Source organism: Chrysochloris asiatica, unplaced genomic scaffold, assembly GCF_000296735.1.
Source record: "Chrysochloris asiatica unplaced genomic scaffold, ChrAsi1.0 scaffold00082, whole genome shotgun sequence".
NCBI classification, from domain to species: Eukaryota; Metazoa; Chordata; class Mammalia; order Afrosoricida; family Chrysochloridae; genus Chrysochloris; species Chrysochloris asiatica.
The window spans coordinates 3,310,394-3,329,836 of NW_006408600.1; the positions used below are offsets into that span (position 1 = coordinate 3,310,394).

Consider the following 19,443-nt stretch of genomic DNA (forward strand, 5'->3'; position numbering starts at 1 on the left):
ATTGATGCTTTTGAGTTATGGTGTTGGAGGAGAATATTGAAAGTGCCATGGGCTGCCAAAAGAACCAATAGATCTATTTTGGAAGAAGTGCAGCCAGAATGCTCCTTGGAGGTCAAGATGGTCAAACTTCGTCTCTCATACTTCGGACATATTGTCAGGAGGGGCCAGTCGCTGGAGAAGGATATCATGTTTAGTAAGGTGGAGGGTCAGAGAAAAAGAGGAAGATCCCTCAAAGAGATGGATTGGCCAAGTGGCAGCATTGACGGACTCAAGCGTGTCAACTGTGGTGAGGTTGGCCCAGGATCGGGCAGTGTTTCGGTCCTCTGTGCATAAGGTTGCTCTGAGTCGGTACCGACTCGATGGCACGTAACAACAACATATGACCAACTATCGATGGTATTAAAGAAACAGTCCACGTTGCACTTAAGACATTGGGAAAAAACAAGGGCCCAGGAATTGATAGAATACAAGTTGAAATGTTTCTATAAACTGATGTAACATGGTTGGTGCTCACTCATCTATACCAAGGTATTTGGAAGACCTGGCCAAGCAGTTGGAAGAGATCAATATTTGTTCCTATTCCAAAGAAAGAAAACCCAATGGGATGAGGAAATCATTGAAAAGTATCATTAATATAACATGCAAGTAAAATTTTGCTGATGATAATTCTAAAATGGTGGCAGCAGTACATTGACAGGGAGATGCCAGAAATTAAAGCCACATTCAAAAGAGGACATGGAATGAGGGATATTATTTCTGATACAAGATGGATCTTGGCTGAAAGCACAAAATGCCAGAAAAATGTTTGTTGTTGATGTTATAGGTGCCATTGAGTCCATACCGATTAATAGCAACCCTATGTACAACAGAACAAAACACTGCCTGATCCTGGGCCAACCTCACAATTGTTGCCACGCTTGAGCCCATTGATGCTGCCACTTTGCCAATCCATCTTGTGCATTCCTTCCATCTTCTCTGACCCTCCACCTTACCAAACATGATATCCTTCTCCAGTGACTGATTCCTCCCGACAATATGACAGAAGTATGAGAGGCGAAGTTTGACCATCCTGGTCTCCAAGGAGCAATCTGGCTTTTATTGTGTGTTATTGGCTATTTAAAGGCATTTCAAATGTATGGACTGTAACAAACTATGGGTAACATTCTGAAGAATGGGTATTTCAGAACACTTAATTGTGGTCATGAGGAACCTGTACACCAAAACAAGACAAGGACATAGTGTGTGTTTTATTATTAGGAAAGGTATGGACCACCTTTAGCCATACTTATTCAGTCTCTATGCTGAGCAACTTATCTGAAAAGCCAGACTATATGAAGAAGAACAAGGTATCAGGATTGGAGGAGCATGCTCTAAGCAAATGACACAACCTTATTTGATGGAAGGAAAGAGAACTTGAAATACTGAAGAAGATCATATATCACAGCCTTCACTATAGATTGTACTTCAATGTAAAAAAAAAAAAAAAATCCTCACAACTGGATCAATAAATAACAACATGATGAAAGGATAAAAAATTGAAGTTGTCAAATACTTTATTTTGCTTGGATCCACATTCAAGACTCAAAGGATAGATTGTATTGGGCAAATCAATTATGTCATTTTGAGGACTAAGGTGCACCTGTTCCAAGCTGTGGTATTTTCAGAAGCCTCATGTGAATGTTAAAGTTGGGCAATGTATAAAGAATATCAGAGAAGAATCAATGCATTTGAATTATGGTGTTGGAGAAGAATATTGAAAGTATCATGGGCTGCTGGAAGATTAAACCAATCTGTCTTAGAAGTACAGCCAGAATGTTGGTATTTTGTACAAGTAGCCAGGAGGTTCCAGTCTTTGGAGAAGTACATCATGCTTGGAAAAGTGGAGGGCCAGCAAATAAGAGGAAGGTCCCCAGTGAGATGGACTGGCATAGTAGTAGCAACAATGGGCTCCAACATTAAGATAGTTGTGAGGATGGTGCAAGACCAAGACCAGGCAGTGTTCATTCTGTTGTGAATAGTTAGGGTCACTATGAGTCAGAAATTACTGAAGGGCACCTAACAACAACTAATCGTAAAAAAGTCTTTAAAGGTCTCATGTTTCTTCAATTAAAAATGTAAAAAGGAGACTTCAGTGAGGTGGTAAAATTCCTAGGACCCTCAGTTCTTTAGGGATGGACTAAATGGCTGCCTCTTATCATCACATACAAAAGTTTCTTAACCTTGATGCAGTTTACGCTTTTTTTTTAATCTTTTAATTCCATTTCCTCCACAAACTTCTTAAAGTCCCCTTGTATACGAGCAAATCACCAGACACCAATAACAAGGAAAATGTAAACCTGGTACAGCTGAATGCTCTGTTTAGGTAAATGCTGTGATGTACCGCTGCAGGATAATGCATTGGACCACAAGGTCTGTTTGAACCGCAAGGTTAGAGGTTCAAACTCACCAGCCGATCTTCGGAAACCCTTTACAGGGTAGCTCCGAGTCAGAACTGACTCGACAGCACTTAACAATATACCAGATGGAGTCCTGGAGTGGCCTGTAGAAAAAGCACTGGACCACAAGGTCGGTGTTTCAAATCCGCCAGCCACTCCACAGAAACCCTATACAAGGTCCTTAAGGGTCATAAGCTACTTGACGCCATTAAACAACAATATACCTGATGGGGGTGGTAGTTGTGTGCCATGCAGTTGCTTTGACTCGTAGTGACCCTGTACAGGGTTTCTGAGGCTGTAAATCCTTACTGGATCAGAAAGCCTCATTTTTCTCCCTCAGAGCGACTGGTACATTTGAACTGCAGACCTTGCGGCTAGCAGTCCAGTTCATAATTCACTACGCTGCCAGGGTCCCTTAATACACCACCAGATGTTGTTGTTGTCATTGAGTCGGTACCAACTTATAGCAACCTTGTCAAGTACTTATCCTTGCAGTCGAGTGCTTATCCTATGGCACCACACCAAGCCACAGGCCTCCACACCACCAGACGGTGTTGTTAATTGCAGTTGAGTCGGTTCAGACCCATAGCGACCCTGTACTGGGTTTCCAAATAGTGACTGGTGAGCTTGAACCGCCGACCTTGTGGTTTAAACCAACTTCGCAGTCCAGCGCATTAGCCTGCAGAACCACACCAGGAGTCCAGACAGTGTGGAAGATTAAAAGGGACGCCTAAAGGTGAGTGTGGAAAAGCCGAACTCTTTAGTCTGGTTTTGGGATGCTACTGGAGCTGATTCCTACTCTTACCAACCCCATGATATCAGCTGTTCCGCGGGAGAAAGATGAGGCTTTCTGCTCCAGTAAAGATTTCCAGCTTTGGAAACCCTGTACAGGGTCGCTATGAGTCGGTACCGACTCCACGGCACATAACAACAACAACAACAACAACAACCAAGCCCATGTGGTAAAGCAGAACTGCCCCATTGGGTTTCTAGTTTGCAATTGTGGGTCCACAGCGGAGCCACTACTTGGTTAGCCCAGTGCTTACCAATTGCACCACTTCAGTCTGGAGTCCTAGCTTAAGCACCTGGCAAGTGACCAGGTGAGTCGGGCGTCTGCTCTCCTACACCTCCCTCCCAGACAGAAGACATGCATAACCAGATATTTTCCATTCAGTGACAACTGTAGTTCACTGTTGTAGTAACATCCCACTGCAAATGAAAATGACGTTTTTCTCGGAGCGGGAAGACAGTGAGCAAACCGTAGGGGCGGAGCTAACTCCACACATGCTCCGTGCGGGCGGAAGGAGCCGTGAGGTGCGCCTGCGCGCTGGGGTGGAGCACTATTACACTCCCCCGGATTGCGGGCCGGGGCTTCCCGGCGGAATGGTTTCCCGATGCCAGGTAAGCTTGGGGAGTATGAGGGCAACCTGGCTGCTAGTTCAGTCGCATCAGGTCCCTGTCTCCGGCTCCCTGGCCTGGGCTGCGATCTTCTCCGTGAAATGCTGGGAACTTTGCTTCTGCCTTCCCTGGAAAGGTTAAGTCCATTTCGGGAAGTCTCGGCGGCGGAGACCGGCTCATTTTTAAAGGCACCCTCGACCTTTTTGGCCCCGTATTTCTCAGTTTGTTCATTTTAATGAAGTTACATTTTTAATGAAAAAAGCGCTAAATTAAAGATTCCTATGAATCCTTATGAGACACATACGCATTCTTGAATGCATTTGCAAACCTAGGACTGCTGGTGTGGCGCTGCAGGAAAATGCGCTGGATGACAAGGTCGGTTTGAACCATAAGGTCTGCAGTTCAAACCCACCGGCCACTCTTCAGAAACCCTATACAGAGTCGCTATGGGTCGGAACCGACTCGATGACACTTAACAACACTCATTTCGTGGTATCTTAGTGTGGCGCTGTGTTAGTACTTTAAGTTCAGACCCACCAGCCGCCCCTTGGCAACCCTATACGGGGTCTCTATGCGTCGGAACCTACTTGACAACACTTAACAACAACAATTATTTCGTAGATAGTAATTTGCTCTTTGTCAAATCTCTTAGTTTACAAGTTAATTGCTTAGGTTTGTTCTAGGAATTACCAGTTTATCCTGTATTTCAATCCCACTTGGTTTTATACTTAACAGGTTTCAAATATTGCATAACTTAATCCCTGACAGCAGGGACCAATGTAATGTAAACTGGGATCAAAGGTCATTTCGCAACCATGTAAGACAAATATTTTCAAATCTTTGGTCATTTATTTTATTTGCAATTTATCTCTTGACTTAAATGTTTTCTATTTTAAATTTTGCAAAGCTGAAAATTTGGAAAGACGCTACAATATTATGAAGGAGTCCTGGTGACGTAGTGTCTTAGCGCTCCTCAGCCAACTAAAAGGTTTCCAAGTTCTCTCCGAGAAAGAGCCAGGCAGCTTTTGTAAAGATGACAGCCTTGGAAACCCTGTGGAGCAGTTCTGTGCCTGTAGGGTCGCCATGAGTTGGAATCTACTCATCAAGCACAACAGATAACACTGAAATATTTAATGGGTTAGTTCTATTAGCATAAAATTTTTATTTGGTTTCAATAATACATTTGGAAAGCAAAAAAAATCTTCTTAGTGGAAGCAGTCAGAAAAGGTTGATGAGTTGCTACTATGAAAGCATTTTCTTGCTTTCTCCTTTCAGGTTGAAGTGCTGTATTTTGCAAAAAGTGCTGAAATCACAGGCGTTCGTTCAGAAACCATTTCCGTGCCACAACAGATAAAAGCATTGCAGCTGTGGAAGGAAATAGAAAGTCGACATCCTGGGTAGTTAAAACTTATAAAATTCATTTGATTGACACTTTAAAATATTTTTTAAAAATGTAAATTACCAAAGAGAAAAAGAGGTTGATTTTGATTTTCATTCCTAGTGTCAAAAGGGTTATTAGTTGCATTGTTCTGAGCTAAAACTGAAAGTTTACAATGTACAGTTCATTAAAGAAGACTAAAATTATTTTACTAAAAAATTCTGTGAACTGGGATGCTCCCAGAGGGACATGATTACATTCTACTTTTATAATCTACATAATTCTGAAAAGGTTGAGTCAGTGTTAGTATAATAGCAAATGAAATTGTTTGTTTAAATTTTTGTGGGGGTTGCCTCTTGTACAGAGAATTCACAATAGAAATTTCTTCCTTTAAAGCACACACACACACACACACACACAAAGAAAAACTATAGATGCTGTTGAATTTAAATTTTTGTAATATTTGATTTTTTTTTTTCTGATTCTTAAAAAACAATCATTTTAATGCTGTCGTTCCTGCCTCAGGAGCTCTGGGAAAAGTATAAAAAGTCACTCTTTGGAGGTGTTTAGAGTATTAGCAATGTCATTTAAATCCGTATAGATGTTTAACCTGTAAGTACATGGTCTTTGTGAAAAAAATTCCACAATGCATGCTCAAAAGCAAAATACCGCTTCTCAAGTTCCTCTCTTTTTAAGTTGCACATAAATTGCCTTGATAATCAGTTAGAATGTCAGGGCCTCCTTTCTCCTTTATCTCTAACCTTTTACCTGCAGGTCACACATCATCCAGTGAAATATCACTAGCAATTTAACATATGATTTATGGATATGTCCTTTCACTATAGATTATGAGAAGTTAATTTAACAAGTTTGCAGATGATATTCACAGAGAAGAATTTATTTAATATCCTTAACTTCAGTTGAAGAGATTTTATATCATAGTAGTGATACTTCAGAATATACTTTTTTCCCTTCAGACTGGCTGATGTCAGAAATCAAGTGATATTTGCTGTTCGTCAAGAATATGTCGAGCTTGGAGATCAACTCCTCCTGCTTCAATCTGGAGACGAAATTGCCATTATCCCCCCCATCAGTGGAGGGTAGTACCATTGAGCCACTTGGGTATGTGGAATTTGTTTTTCTTAACCAGACCTGTGCAGCAGAATGATAACTTATAACTGGTTTGCTGTTACTGTATTCTATTAAGTCTGTGTACCAACTCTATTGGTGCAACCACTCTTTATTGGTACAGACAGACTCCTGGACACTTGCCACCATCTCTGTATCAACCCTATCGTAAATTATTTGATTTAAGGTTGGTTTGATGTATTCATTGACATGATTTATTGAGGCCTTATGTGTCAGGCACAGTGCTGGGCTCTGGAATATTAATATACCCATTTTACAGATGGGAAAACAGAAATTCAGGGAAGTTATAAAATTTACAAATGACCTTGTTGTTGTTAAGTTCTGTCGAGTCGATTCCAACTCATAGAAACCTTGTCTAGGGTTTCTGAAGCTGTAAAATTTTACGGGAGTGGCTGGTGGGCTTGAACCACCAACTTTGTAGTTCACAATCTGGTGCTTATCAGTTACAGAGCCAGTGCTCTTTGAAAGTTTCTGAATGCCACAAATAGTTAAGTGCTTGACTACTAATTAGAAGGTTGGCTGTTCAAACCCACCTAGATGGAAGACTGACTTGGTAATCTGCTTCTGAAAGGTCTCAGTTATGGATTGAATTGTGCCCCCCTGCATCCCCCACCAAATCAAAATATATATTGACTTGGCTAGGCCATGATTCTCGGTATTATGTAATTATTCACCATTTGATGATCTGTGTAATTATCCTATATGATGTCAGTGGGACTCCTGATTTGGCATTGTAGGATAAGCACTGGACTACTCATTATAAAGTCAGTGGTTCAAACCCACCTGCTACACCTTGGAAACCCTATATAAAGTCTCTGAGATTCAGAACCAACTCCACGGGACTTAACAAATACAACATGATGTTACCTAGCAGCATTGCTAGCATATAGGATAAGCACTGTACTGTTAATATGTTGGCAGTTCAAACCCACAAATTGCTCCATTGGAAACAGATGAGACTTTTTGCTCTAATAAAAATTTACAGCCTTAGAAACCTGTTGTTGTTGTTGTTAAGTGCCATTCAGTCGGTTCCGACCCATAGCGACCTTGTATAGGGTTTCCAAGAGTGACTGGTGAGTTTGAACCACCGACCTTGTGGTTCAAACTGACCTTGCAGTTCAAACCGACCTGCAGTTCAGTGCTTATCCTACTCGCCACACCAGGACTCCTCTGTAAAGATTACAGCCTTGAAATCCCTATGGAGTAATTCACTCTCCTATAAGGTCACTGTGAATCAGAGCAACAGCAGCGGACATGGGTTTTGTTTGTTGGTTGGTTAGCAGAATTTGGAATGAGTTTCTGTATGAGATGGATTGTATTTTTAAATGATCATGTTAATAGTAAAATTCCTTTTAATAGCATGCCTAATTTAGTAGTAACATTTATAAATATATTGAGTTTTTACTAAAGTTTTATTTGTTCTTGTTTTTATAGGAATAAGTGGTGTACATCCAATGTAGGCATAAATAACGAATTTAATAACATTCAGATTAAATCATGCACATCAATATAGACAAAAATAATAAATTGAAAAATAGCCTAAAAGTTGAGTGTTTTGTCCCTAATTTCAGTGTTAAGGTTTGTTAATGTCTTGTTTCTAGGCAAAAGATGAATGAAATAGAAGAGAAAGCAAAAGATATAATAAAATTCACTCCTGAGAAGCTTTCAGTTGATGAAGTCTCACAGTTGGTGACTTCTCCGCTCTGTGGTGCAATCTCCCTATTTGTAGGTGAGTTGTAATTTTCACAGCATTTATTGACTGTGTAAGATAATAGCAATTGCATAATGTTTCTCATATTCAGTGTTAATGTTCACTATCATTAATTTTCCACAGATTTTTAACATATTGAGCAATAATACACCAAGACTAGTGGTAGTTAGAACTGTTTTTCATTCCTGTTTTAGTAACCTTCAAATTAACCTATATAGATTAACAAGACATAGAAAAGTCAGGTAAAAAGCCATTCTCAAGAGAAAGATCTCATAGTTTTTCAAATATTTAGGGAAAAAATGTACTTGATGGTTATCCTGATAACATAATTGTTTTCCTTTTAAGTATCAACTGTTACCTGTTACTCAGAAAAGGAAGATGTCATAATGTTAGCTGAGTTTCAGTGCACTTGCTAAATTCTTGGTCATCTGTGTGTTCATTGTCTTCTGCTTTCCTAACTGAGATTTTTTTCTTTAGAAAATTCCCAAGTACTATCTATAGGAATTAGTTCACTGTTTTCCTATTCAAAAACATTCCTTTTTTTGTTTTATTAATGTTCTATATATATTGTAGGAAGAAACCTTGTTTTAACTAATATTACATGTTTGTGTGTATGTGTGTGTTTTTAGGCACAACAAGGAATAACTTTGAAGGGAAAAAAGTCATTAGCTTAGAATATGAAGCATATTTGCCAATGGCAGAAAATGAAGTCAGAAAAATCTGTGGTGACATTCGTCAGCGATGGCCAATCAAGCACATAGCAGTGTTCCATCGACTCGGGTATGTTTTGGCTTTTAAGTGTATGGTATCGTTTGTCTTCCCCTTTGTGCTAATTCTGATTCTGGAATCTTTCACTGGAATTCTGTGTTATCACAAGAGGAAGGTTTGTGAGTTATTACGGGAGAACAGGAGAGCCATCTCATCATTGCCTTCAAAGGCAGCTTGTTGTGTTGTACCATTGGGAGCTCTGTTGTCTCTGGTAAGGTAACAGGGACAAAGTGCAAATGTAAAAGACTCCTAGCCCCAGCCTAAAGGCCTGTGCAGAGGTGTGCTACAGTGCTGGAAGCCTTTTTAGAACTGTGTATTGCACAGTCAGCTGGAGATTCTTTTTGATGTAATGCCTTTGAAGGTCATTAAATTCATTTGCTTGCTACACTGCCAAGAAGAGTAGAGTTCTAGGCTTTAAAGAAGAAACCAGTAATTGAGACTGTGTCTATTATATTTAGTAGCTGTTGTTCTGTTTTTAACAACTATGATGTTATAATGCTGAAAGCCAAAAGGGCTTAAAATACTTACTGATAAAAATCAAAGACCACACCTTCAATATGTATTGCACCTCAATGTAAAGAAAAAAAAAATCTTCACAACTGGACCAGTAAATGACATCAAGATGTATGGAAAAAAGAGTGAAGTTGTCAGAGGCTTCATTTTACTTGGATCCACAATCAACACTCATGCAAACAGCAGCCACGAATTCAAGTGACATATTGCATTAAGCACATCTGCTGCATGCTATTTCTTTAACGTTGTTGAAGAGCAAAGATCAGTTTGAGAACTATGGTGCACCTGGTGCAGGCCATGGTATTTTCAGTTGCCTCATGTTCATGTAAAAAGTTAAACAGTGAATAAGGAAGACCAGAGAAGATTTGCTGCATTTGAATTGTGGTGTTAGAGATTAGTGTCAGAAGAACAAACAGTTCTGTGTTTAAGGAAATATAGCTGGAGTGTTCTCCTTAGTGAGATTTTGTTGTTTCTTACTTCAGTCCACTCCCTGGAAAAGGACCTCGTGCTTGGTGAAGTGGAAGGTCATCAAAAAATAGGAAGACCTCCCAACAAGGTGGATTGACAGTGGCAGCATCAGTAGGCTGAAGAGTATCAAATTTGTGAGGGTGACATAGGTTCAAGCAGTGTAGCCAATGTTTCGTTCTGTTGTGCATACGGTTGCTATGAGTTGGAACAAACTCAACAGCACCTAACAACATAACGTTACTAATAGTCACTAGTTTTATTATTAATTAATGTTATTAACCCTTTTACTCCATATTTATTACTAGTGTAATATTTTTAATTCTACATCACACTCAGCATGCTGCATTGTGCATTTCTAAATGTCACCTGCCACTATCCCGTGTGTGTTTGAATCAGATGTTTGTTGAATCAATGAAAAGATCCTTTTCTTCTTGATACCCATCAAACAATGTTAGTGGATGGATGCTGGCATATTAGCCACATCAAGATGTGGCTAATAGTATCCCTTCTACTAAATGTAACTGGGAAGGATTATTAAACTGGCTCTTTAAATAAATCAGCTATAGAATACAGAGTTCTAGGAGCACTTACTGTAGTTTATTTTCATGTGTCTAGCAGATTCTTTGACACGTAGATTGAGAGTTGATCTTTTCTTCATCTCTTTAAAGTTTGGTTCCCGTGTCAGAAGCCAGCATAATCATTGCTGTATCCTCAGCCCACAGGGCTGCATCCCTGGAAGCTGTGAGCTATGCCATCGAGTCTTTAAAAGCCAAGGTACCCATATGGAAAAAGGCAAGTTACAACAATATCTAATTTTTTTGAACATGGGTTTTCTCAGGGACTGTTTAAGAAAGGAGTCCTGGTGTGGTGCTGCAGGATAATGTGCTTGACCACAAGGTCAGTTTGAGCCACAAGGTCAGCAGTTCAAACCTACCAGCCACACCTTGGAAACCCTATACAGGGTGGCTATGAGTCAGAACCAACTCAGTGGCACCTAACAACAACAGCAACAATATTGGCAAGTAAAAAGTACATATAGTTTGCATTTGTGTCTCTTCCTTGGCTTTATGGAAACATGTTTTCTGTATCTATGAAATAGGACTTTTAAATAATATCTCCTTTTCAACATTGGTTAACCATAAAAGATGCTTCAAATAGGATATAGCACAGAGGAACCCTCAACAAGTGGTAAGAATTAAGATTCCCACTCTAAACTGTGCCAGTGGTTCATATACAAAGTATTTCTCTTGAATTTTAACATTTTCTTTGAAGAGTATAAATAATGCATGGCTATTTAGGCAGTTGGGATCCTGGTGTGGAGTAATAGTATAAGCACTAGACTGCTAACCACAAGGTCAGTGGTTCAAACCTACCAGCCACTCCTCAGAAACGCTATACAGGGTCCCTATGAGTCGGAACCGACTCTACAACACTTAATAGCAGCGTGTAGGCAGTAGTTAAAATCAAGGCACTTAGTCCTCCTAGAGTTCCTTTTTTACGAAAAAATAAGGGACCATTGTTTCGTTTTGAATGTAATGAGTGGATTTTAAAACATAAAAGGGAATTATAGTTTGCTCTTTTTGTCAATAAGTAATACCAATCATTAGGGTAAAAATTTTTTGACTAAACAGAGAACGATTTTTAGAATGAAAAGGCCCAGTTCTCTACTTTCTCCCCTGGTGTAGCAACATTGACAGCAATATTGTTCTGCTTTTGCATGATTACACATAAAACTAGGATTGTCCAGATCATTGTGACAGAGAGCAGAGCTGAGGGATTAATGAACCTGTAGGTCATAAGACCAAAGCAGATGACTAAGATTTTTCAAGGTTAAGCCTTCCTACTAGCTTGCTGGCTCAGTTAATGGTGGTCGTTGATAGGTGCCATTGAGTTGATACCAACTCACAGCGACCCTTATGCACAGCAGAACGAAACACTGCCTGATCCTGGGCCAACCTCACTACTGTTGCCACGATGAGTCTATCGATGCTGCCACTTGGCAAATCCATCTCATTGGGGGCCTTCCTCTTTTTCTCTTACCCTCCACCCTACCAAACATGATATCCTTCTCCAGCGATTAGTCCCTCCTGACAATATGTCGGAAGTATGAGAGACGAAGTTTGGCCTTCTTGGCCTCCAAGGAGCACTCTGGCTGCAGTTGGCAGTGGTAGGGATGAGCAAACAAGAGTCTGAACCCAAGGACATGTGAAAATGTAGTGACCTTTCCAAATAGAAATTTGAACCCATTGTGATATACGTCTAGACTGCTTTGTTATGAACAAGGGTGTTATAATTTTGATAGACCATGAGGCAGGCCCCAGAGGAGGGAGAGGTAGGAAGAGTAATTCTAAAATGAGCTGGGAGATAGTAAATAACTGACAGAAATTAGATGAAGGAGTTGTTGTATAGGGTTTCCAAGGAGAGGCTGGTGAGTTTGAACTATAAACTTTGTGGTTCAGACTGCCCTTGTTTTATCCCACAGCACCACACCAGGACTCCAGATGACAGTGTAGCCTCAGAAAATAAAGGACAGGGTTGTTGTTATGTACTGTGAAGTTGGTTCTGACCCATAGCGACCCTACACAGGGTTTCTGAGGCTGTAAATCTTTACGGGAGCAGAAAGCCTCATCTTTCTCCTGCGGAACAACTGGTAGTTTCGAGCTGCCAATCTTGAGGTTAACAGCCCCATTCGTAACCACTACGCTACCAGAGCTCCTTAGAGGTAACGTTAAGGACAGGGTAGGAATTGGGATACACTTTTGTTTTTACGACTTAAGGACTAGCTGGATTTCTGTCTGTTGCTTTTCTCTGTCTATAAAGGATTGTTCAGAGGACAACTGAATTTGTATTTCTGTCCATACAGAAACAGAATTTGACTATAGAGTAAGAATAACAAGTGATATGTTCTTCCTTTCTTTTCCACAAATTGTTTAAAATTCAAGTGTGGTTCTAGTCCCAGCCTGTACTTTGAGATCATGTGTGTTCAAGGTAGAAAATGGGGTAGATGGGTAGGGCCCAGACTGTACTTTGTAAAGCAGGTCTCATTAGAGCAGCTCAATGCTGTGTAAGTCCTTCTGCTGATGGCCACTTATATGAACAGCTAATGCAAATCAGCCTTATGCAGTTGGAAAAACATGTTTAGAAATGTTTAAGTAGTGGATGTGTTTATAAAGAAAAGAAATAGTTAAAAACTGATGACCTGTACTACCTCCTGTCATGCTCCATCATTTATTCCCAGTTTTTTTGTTTTGTTTTTTTAAGTTTTTATTGTGAATTGAGTGAAAAGTTCACAGGGTAGATCATCAGTTTTAAATTCAATGAATCATATACTTTGTTTCATTACAATTATTATAATCCCCTCCATGTACCATCAGTTAACAGCGTTTCTCTCTATTCATTTTAGCTCTCTTTTTTTTAAACATTCAGGCATATGTAAAAATTTACAGCACCAAAGGGCACATTCTGCAAGTCTGCCTCCTGGCCGCTGTCTTTTAGTCCCTCTCTTCCCATGAATCTAGAGTCCTCAGCTGCTCCCTCTCTCCATGTCCCCATCTCTGCCTCCATCTGTGGTGTTACTGCTTCTCTGGACACGGTCCCACATTCCACTTGTGCTCTTCTTCATTGATGGTCCTAGGGTCCTTTGTTTCCTGACTGTAAGATTAACTACTTCCCAGGTTTTGTTACAAAACTTTTACCTTTACAACTATGACAGTTGCAATAAGTCATGATAACGATTACTCACTGTTGGATCATAAGTATCTTATCCCCATCTCTTTTGACCAGACCCATCTAGACAAGATGAAAACTATTCAGTGGGGACTTTGTCTTCCCCCACACACTCTTAAACTAAACTCATTCATTCCGTTTTGTGTTGCATCTTGTTAAGTTATAGCCGCTTGTCTGTCTGTTTCCTTTACTAGATTGGGATCCTTAAGTGTAGGAGACATGTTTATTTATTTTTTTCTCTCAGTGCCTTAGACAAATGTTTATTGGAGTTTTAAAAGAGGAACAGACGTAACTAGATTATGATATTCACTTGCCTGATGTATTCTAATGTATCTCTGTGTATTAAAGTGCTCTATTGTGAATGCATGTCATGCTTCTCTTTTTCAGGAAATGTATGAAGAGTCATCATCATCTTGGAAAAGAAACAAAGAATGCTTTTGGGCAACCTGTGATTAAACCACTTCTATTTTCAGAGCACTAAAATTTAAATCTGTTAAGACTTTCATGTATGACTACATTTTAAATTTTTTTCTCAGTAATCTTCCTTTACTGGGTGCACAATGTTTTATTTGTCACCAGGGAGACAAACGGGAGAGAAAAAAGTAAAGTAAGTCAGTGTATAGGAGGGGCACTTAGATTAAGGGACTCTAAAAGTTCTACCATTATCTTTGAATTCTATTTGTCCACAAGCTTCCGGAAGTCCCCGTCCTATAACAAGTAGAGCGAGAGGATGAGCTCTAGAGAAGAAATGAGACGCTTTCAATGTGAGGAAAGCTGCCTGTGGTAGACATACCATTCCATGACTAAGTTCTGATTGAAACTCAGCTTCCAGTAATGGGTATCCCCTCCCCATGGACTAGAATAGCTCAGAGAGCCTTCCTCTCTCCTTTCCCTCTTTTTCTCACATCCAGTGGCTGCATTGGTATCAGGGATATATGATGTGAATGTTGGCAGAGCTGGATGATATAAAAATCCAGTAGCAGAGAGTGTCAACATGTACTTTTTAGAACTTACGTACTTAAATATGAACTGAAAGTAAATAAAGACATGATCAGAAAAATTTTAAAACATTATTTTTCCTGTGGGTTTTTTCTTTTTACCCAGCAATGATACCTAATATATTTTATTATATAGACAATTCTAATCTGTCCCAATCTGTACTCTTACCACAGATAACTTTTTCTTTTTACCCAGCAATGATACCTAATATATTTTATTATATAGACAATTCTAATCTGTCCCAATCTATACTCTTACCACAGATAACTTTTGTATTTTATTAGATTTAATATTATATCAGTATAAAACTTGGAATGAAATTTTGAAAACAGATAAAGGAACAGCAATGCGATTTATGTTCTAATGGTGTTGATGTTTAATATTTGGTCCACAATCAATTAAAAGGGAAGATCATGTCATTTATTAAAGCATTTTCAGATATTTTTGCTTTTAGTTGCTTCTATAATCTCATTTTTTTAATTCATTAAGTTTTATGCAAAGTCTTTATTGCGAATAGTGATCCTGGTTTTGCTTGATCAACTTATATACTGTGTAGCTGGATGTCAGTATGTTGTTTTTAAGTGCCGTGGAGTCTGTTCCGGCTCATAGCGACCCTGTACAGGGCTTCCGAGGCTGTAAATCTTTACGGGAGTAGAAAGCCTCATCTTTCTCCCAGGGAATGGCTGGTAGTTTCGAACTGCCGACCTTGAGGTTAGGAGCCTATGTTGTTGTTGTTGAGAGCTGTTGAATTGATTCCGACCCATAGCGACCCTGTATAGGGTTTCCAAGGAGCAGCTTGTGAGCTTGAACCACTGACTTTGCAGTCTGACGCATTAGCCCACAGCACCATACCAGGACTCCTATAGTGCCTCTTAATTCTTAAGTAGTAAATATTGACATAATGTTGGGCAGTCATCACCATTGCAAAATTTGCCCTCTGCATATTTGGAACATATAGTCTTCTTTCTGATTCAGATTGAAGTTTTAAACTGTCTTTTCTAGGAAATGTCTTAAGAGTCCTCATTATTTTGGAAAAGAATGCTTTGGGGCAACCAGTGATTAAACTTCTTATATTTTTCCTTGTTTCTGCCACAGATAAGAAACCTAGTAATAATTATTTATTAATCCCGTGAAAACAGAATCCTTATTTAATTAATATTAAACACCTGTTCTGTGCCAGCACTCACAGGGTGGTCCTTGTGCACCAAGCTCAAGTACTACTGGGATGATTCTGTATCCAGTCTTTGGCTATATCCAGGACAGCCGCATTGACTATAAGAATCTCCTGGTTACTTAGGACATAGTCCTTGGCCTAGGAGGCCTGGTGGTTAAGGATTCTTCTGTTAACAGATAGGTTGAACCTACCAGTGGCAGTCTCCTTCCAGCCTTGAAAGCCCTATGGGGGCAGTTCAACTGTGTCCTGTAGCATTGCTATGAGTTAGAATTGATTTGATAGCTGTGAGATTCCTTGACCTGATCCATAGACATTGGCCAGAAAGGTACCCAGGAAGGCAGCTCCTCCCTTACACAGACTCCCTTGCCCAGCTGGTTTCAGCCTTTGTTCTTGTGCATCATAGTTCATTTTGACTGAAAGTGACCTTGTGTTTGCAGAGTAGAATTGCCCAACAGGGTCCCCTAACGTTGTAATCTTTATGGGGACAGATTACCACCAGATCTCTCTAAGGAGTCACTGAGTAGGTTTGAACTGCTAACCTTCCTGTTAGCATCCAAGCCCTTAACCATGGTACCATTAGGTCTCTCTGTTCAGTGCCTCTCTTTCCCTTCCACTAAACTTTAACTTGCCTCCATTTGGGTTTGGTGGGACAGAGTCCAGTGCATTACCTCTGAAAGCACATTCCCTGGGGTTACTGTGCTACTGTAAGTATCGCTTCCATGTTATTCATGTGTATGGTGTTATATATGGTAATGTGAGAAATGTGTGCATTTCAGTGTTACTGTACTTGAATATTTCTTTGTTGTTGTTGTTAAGTGCTGTTAAGTTAGTACCAACCTATAGCGAACCTGTATAGGGCTTCCGAGGAGCGGCTGGTGAGTTTGAACCACAGACCTTGCTGTTCAAACTGACTTTGCGGTTGAGTGCTTATCTTACGGTACCAGTATTTCTTTGTTGTTGTTAGGTGCTATCGAGTTGGTACCGACTCATAGTGACCCTATTATACGACAGAACAAAACACTGCGTGGTCCTGAACCAACCTCACAATTGTTACCACGCTTGAGCCCATTGATGCTGCCACCTTGCCAATCTGTCTTGCTGAGGGTCTTCATCTTGTTCTCTGACCCTCCACCTTACCAAACATGGTACCCTTCTCCAGTGAATGGTCCCTCCTGACAATAATATAGTCGAAGTATGAGAGACGAAGTCAGCCATCCTGGCCTCCAAGGATCACTCTGGCTGCACTTCTTCCAAAATGGATCTATTGTTTCTTTTGGCAGTCCATGGCACTTTGAATATTCTCCTCCAACACCATAACTCAAAAGCATCAATTCTTCTACGGTCTTCCTTATTCACTGTCCAGCTTTCACCTGCATATGAGGTGATAGAAAATACCATGGCTTGGGTCAGGCGCACCTTAGTCTTCAAGCTAACATTTTTGGTCTTCAACTATTTAAAAAGGTCTTGTGCAGCAGATTTGCCTAATGCAATTTTGTTTTTATAAAGAGGTTTTAAAGATTTCCACTTTTCATTACTGCTGCTGCTATGTGCCGTCGAGTTGGTTCTGACTCATAATAACCCTGTGTAGGGTTGCTGGGACTGCAAATCTTTACAGGAGCAGAAAGCTTCATCTTCCTACCAAAGAGCAACTGATGGATTCAAACTGTTGACCTGTGGTTAGCATTGCAACACGTACCCTACTACACTACCGGGGCTCCTTTGTGCCTTCACTGAGTAGATTTTAAGTCTGGAACACATGCTATTATACTTTTAAGTCCCCAATACAGAAGTTAAGGAGTTCATCTGGGGCATCCGAGACATATCCCTTAGAGTTTTAGTGCACTATTCTGAACTTAGCCGGTGTCTGCACTGACCCTCACTTCCTCAACAGGTGGCAGAGGTAAGTGGCTGTTGAGATATTAAGACCAGGTGTAGCGTCTCTCTCTCTCTCTCTGATACTTTGCTCTAGGGTCTCTGCAACTTGGCTGCTCTGAGAAGCAGAAGAATAACATTAAAAAAAGAAGGGGAAAAATCACCTGGAAAGCTTCATTCAAGGTCACTTTGGATTCATAACTATGGACAATAGCTCAATAAGTTCACTCAACAAGTAGAAACTTCAACTGAATTGTATGTCAAGTATTTTTGAACTGGCCGCATTCTGAACAGAATTTCACCTTTGAATCAACGTAACAAGTTAAATATTTTGTGAATTTTTTTGTCATTTATTTATGATGTTTTGTTGTTAAGTGCCGTCGAGTTGGTTCCGACTCATAGCGACCCTGTATAGGGTTTCTGAGGAGCAGCTGTTGGGCTTGAACCACCGACTGAGTGATCCAAACCAATGTTGCAGTTCAGCACATTACCCCACAGCTCCACACCATGATATGTTGTAGGAAATAATAGTTTAAAAGCCAGTAGTTTGGGTCTTAATCTCAGCTGCCTGGATGAAGTTAATGAAGACTCACAAAATGGAGTCCTACATATATTCTGAATGTAGCTACTTTCTTGGTGCCAGCCAGCCCTCCATTCCTCTTTGACTACTACAATGGCCTCTTACTGATTGCCTCTGCCCCTGTCTCTGCTCTTCCCCCTCCTTGCTTATTCCTATTCAGAACCTCCCAAATGCTAATCACATCCAAGAGCTTTAAAGTCCTTGGTTTATCAGACCCAACATAATGGGGTCCCTGCCGGCCCTTCTTACCTTCTCTCTCAGACCAAGCTCACTGCTTTGCTGTGGCTGGTGTGTAGTAAGTTTATTCATGCCTTAGCCTTTTATGCATCCCTCTTCCAAGGAGTCTCATCGTCTGTTTCATCACTGTATTTCAATCTCCTGCATTAGTCTTTCTGATGAACCTATTTAAAGTGCAAACTACTGCCCTCTTCTAAGAGCTCACGTGGTGTACTGGTTATGAATTGGGCTGCTAACCTCAGGGTCAGCAGTTCGAAACTACCAGCTGTTCCACGGGAGAAAGATGAGGCTTTCTGCTCCTGTACAGATTTTACAGCTTCGGAAACCCTGTACAGGGTCGCTATGAGTCAGAACTAACTCCACAACACATAACCACCACTGTCCTCTTCTATGGCTTTATATTTCTGTGTGGCACTTACCGCCTCATGTATAATATCTTTAACTCCTTTGCTAGACTATACACTTGGTGAGGTTGGAGGCTTTGTGCTCTCCACAGTGTCTACCTAGACTAGTACATGAACTCATGTACTCTTGGTGTTAAGTACTGTGTCTCATATGAATCATACCTGGCATGTTGTGTAGTTGTAGTACTTGTGACTGAGCAAAAGGATCTACCTGAAAGTGAGCATCTGGTGCAACCTTCCTCCCTCCCTCCCTTTCCCCATGCCATGGAATCTTGCATTATGACTGGGTAATACATTGAATAATAAATGGAAGAATTGAAGAGGTCCAAGAGCTGAACAGAAAATGTCAAAGATCAGCTCGAAAAGATAAAACCAAATACTATAATAAAATATGCAAAGATTTAGAATTAGAAAACCAAAAAGGAAGAACACGATCAGCATTTCTCAAGCTGGGGGAACTGAAGAAAAAATTCAAGCCTCGACTTCCGTTATTGAAAGATTCTCTGGGGAAATTATTGAATGAAGCAGAATGCATGAAGAAAAGATGGAAGGAATACACAGAGTCATTGTACCAAAAGGAAATGGTTAATGTTCAACCATTTCAAGAGGTACCATACGAACAAGAGCCAAT

At 40.2% G+C, this 19,443-nt stretch overlaps 1 protein-coding gene across 1 annotated transcript; it reads left to right on the forward strand.

Annotated features, from left to right (window-relative positions):
- The first annotated feature begins 6,235 nt into the window (after positions 1–6,235).
- On the forward strand, positions 6,236–14,267 carry MOCS2 (molybdenum cofactor synthesis 2). The gene is given in 6 exon segments (XM_006865760.1): positions 6,236–6,333; positions 7,962–8,089; positions 8,701–8,851; positions 10,489–10,612; positions 13,934–14,052; positions 14,237–14,267. Coding segments are annotated over 6 exon segments (651 nt in total).
- Positions 14,268–19,443: the final 5,176 nt, after the last annotated feature.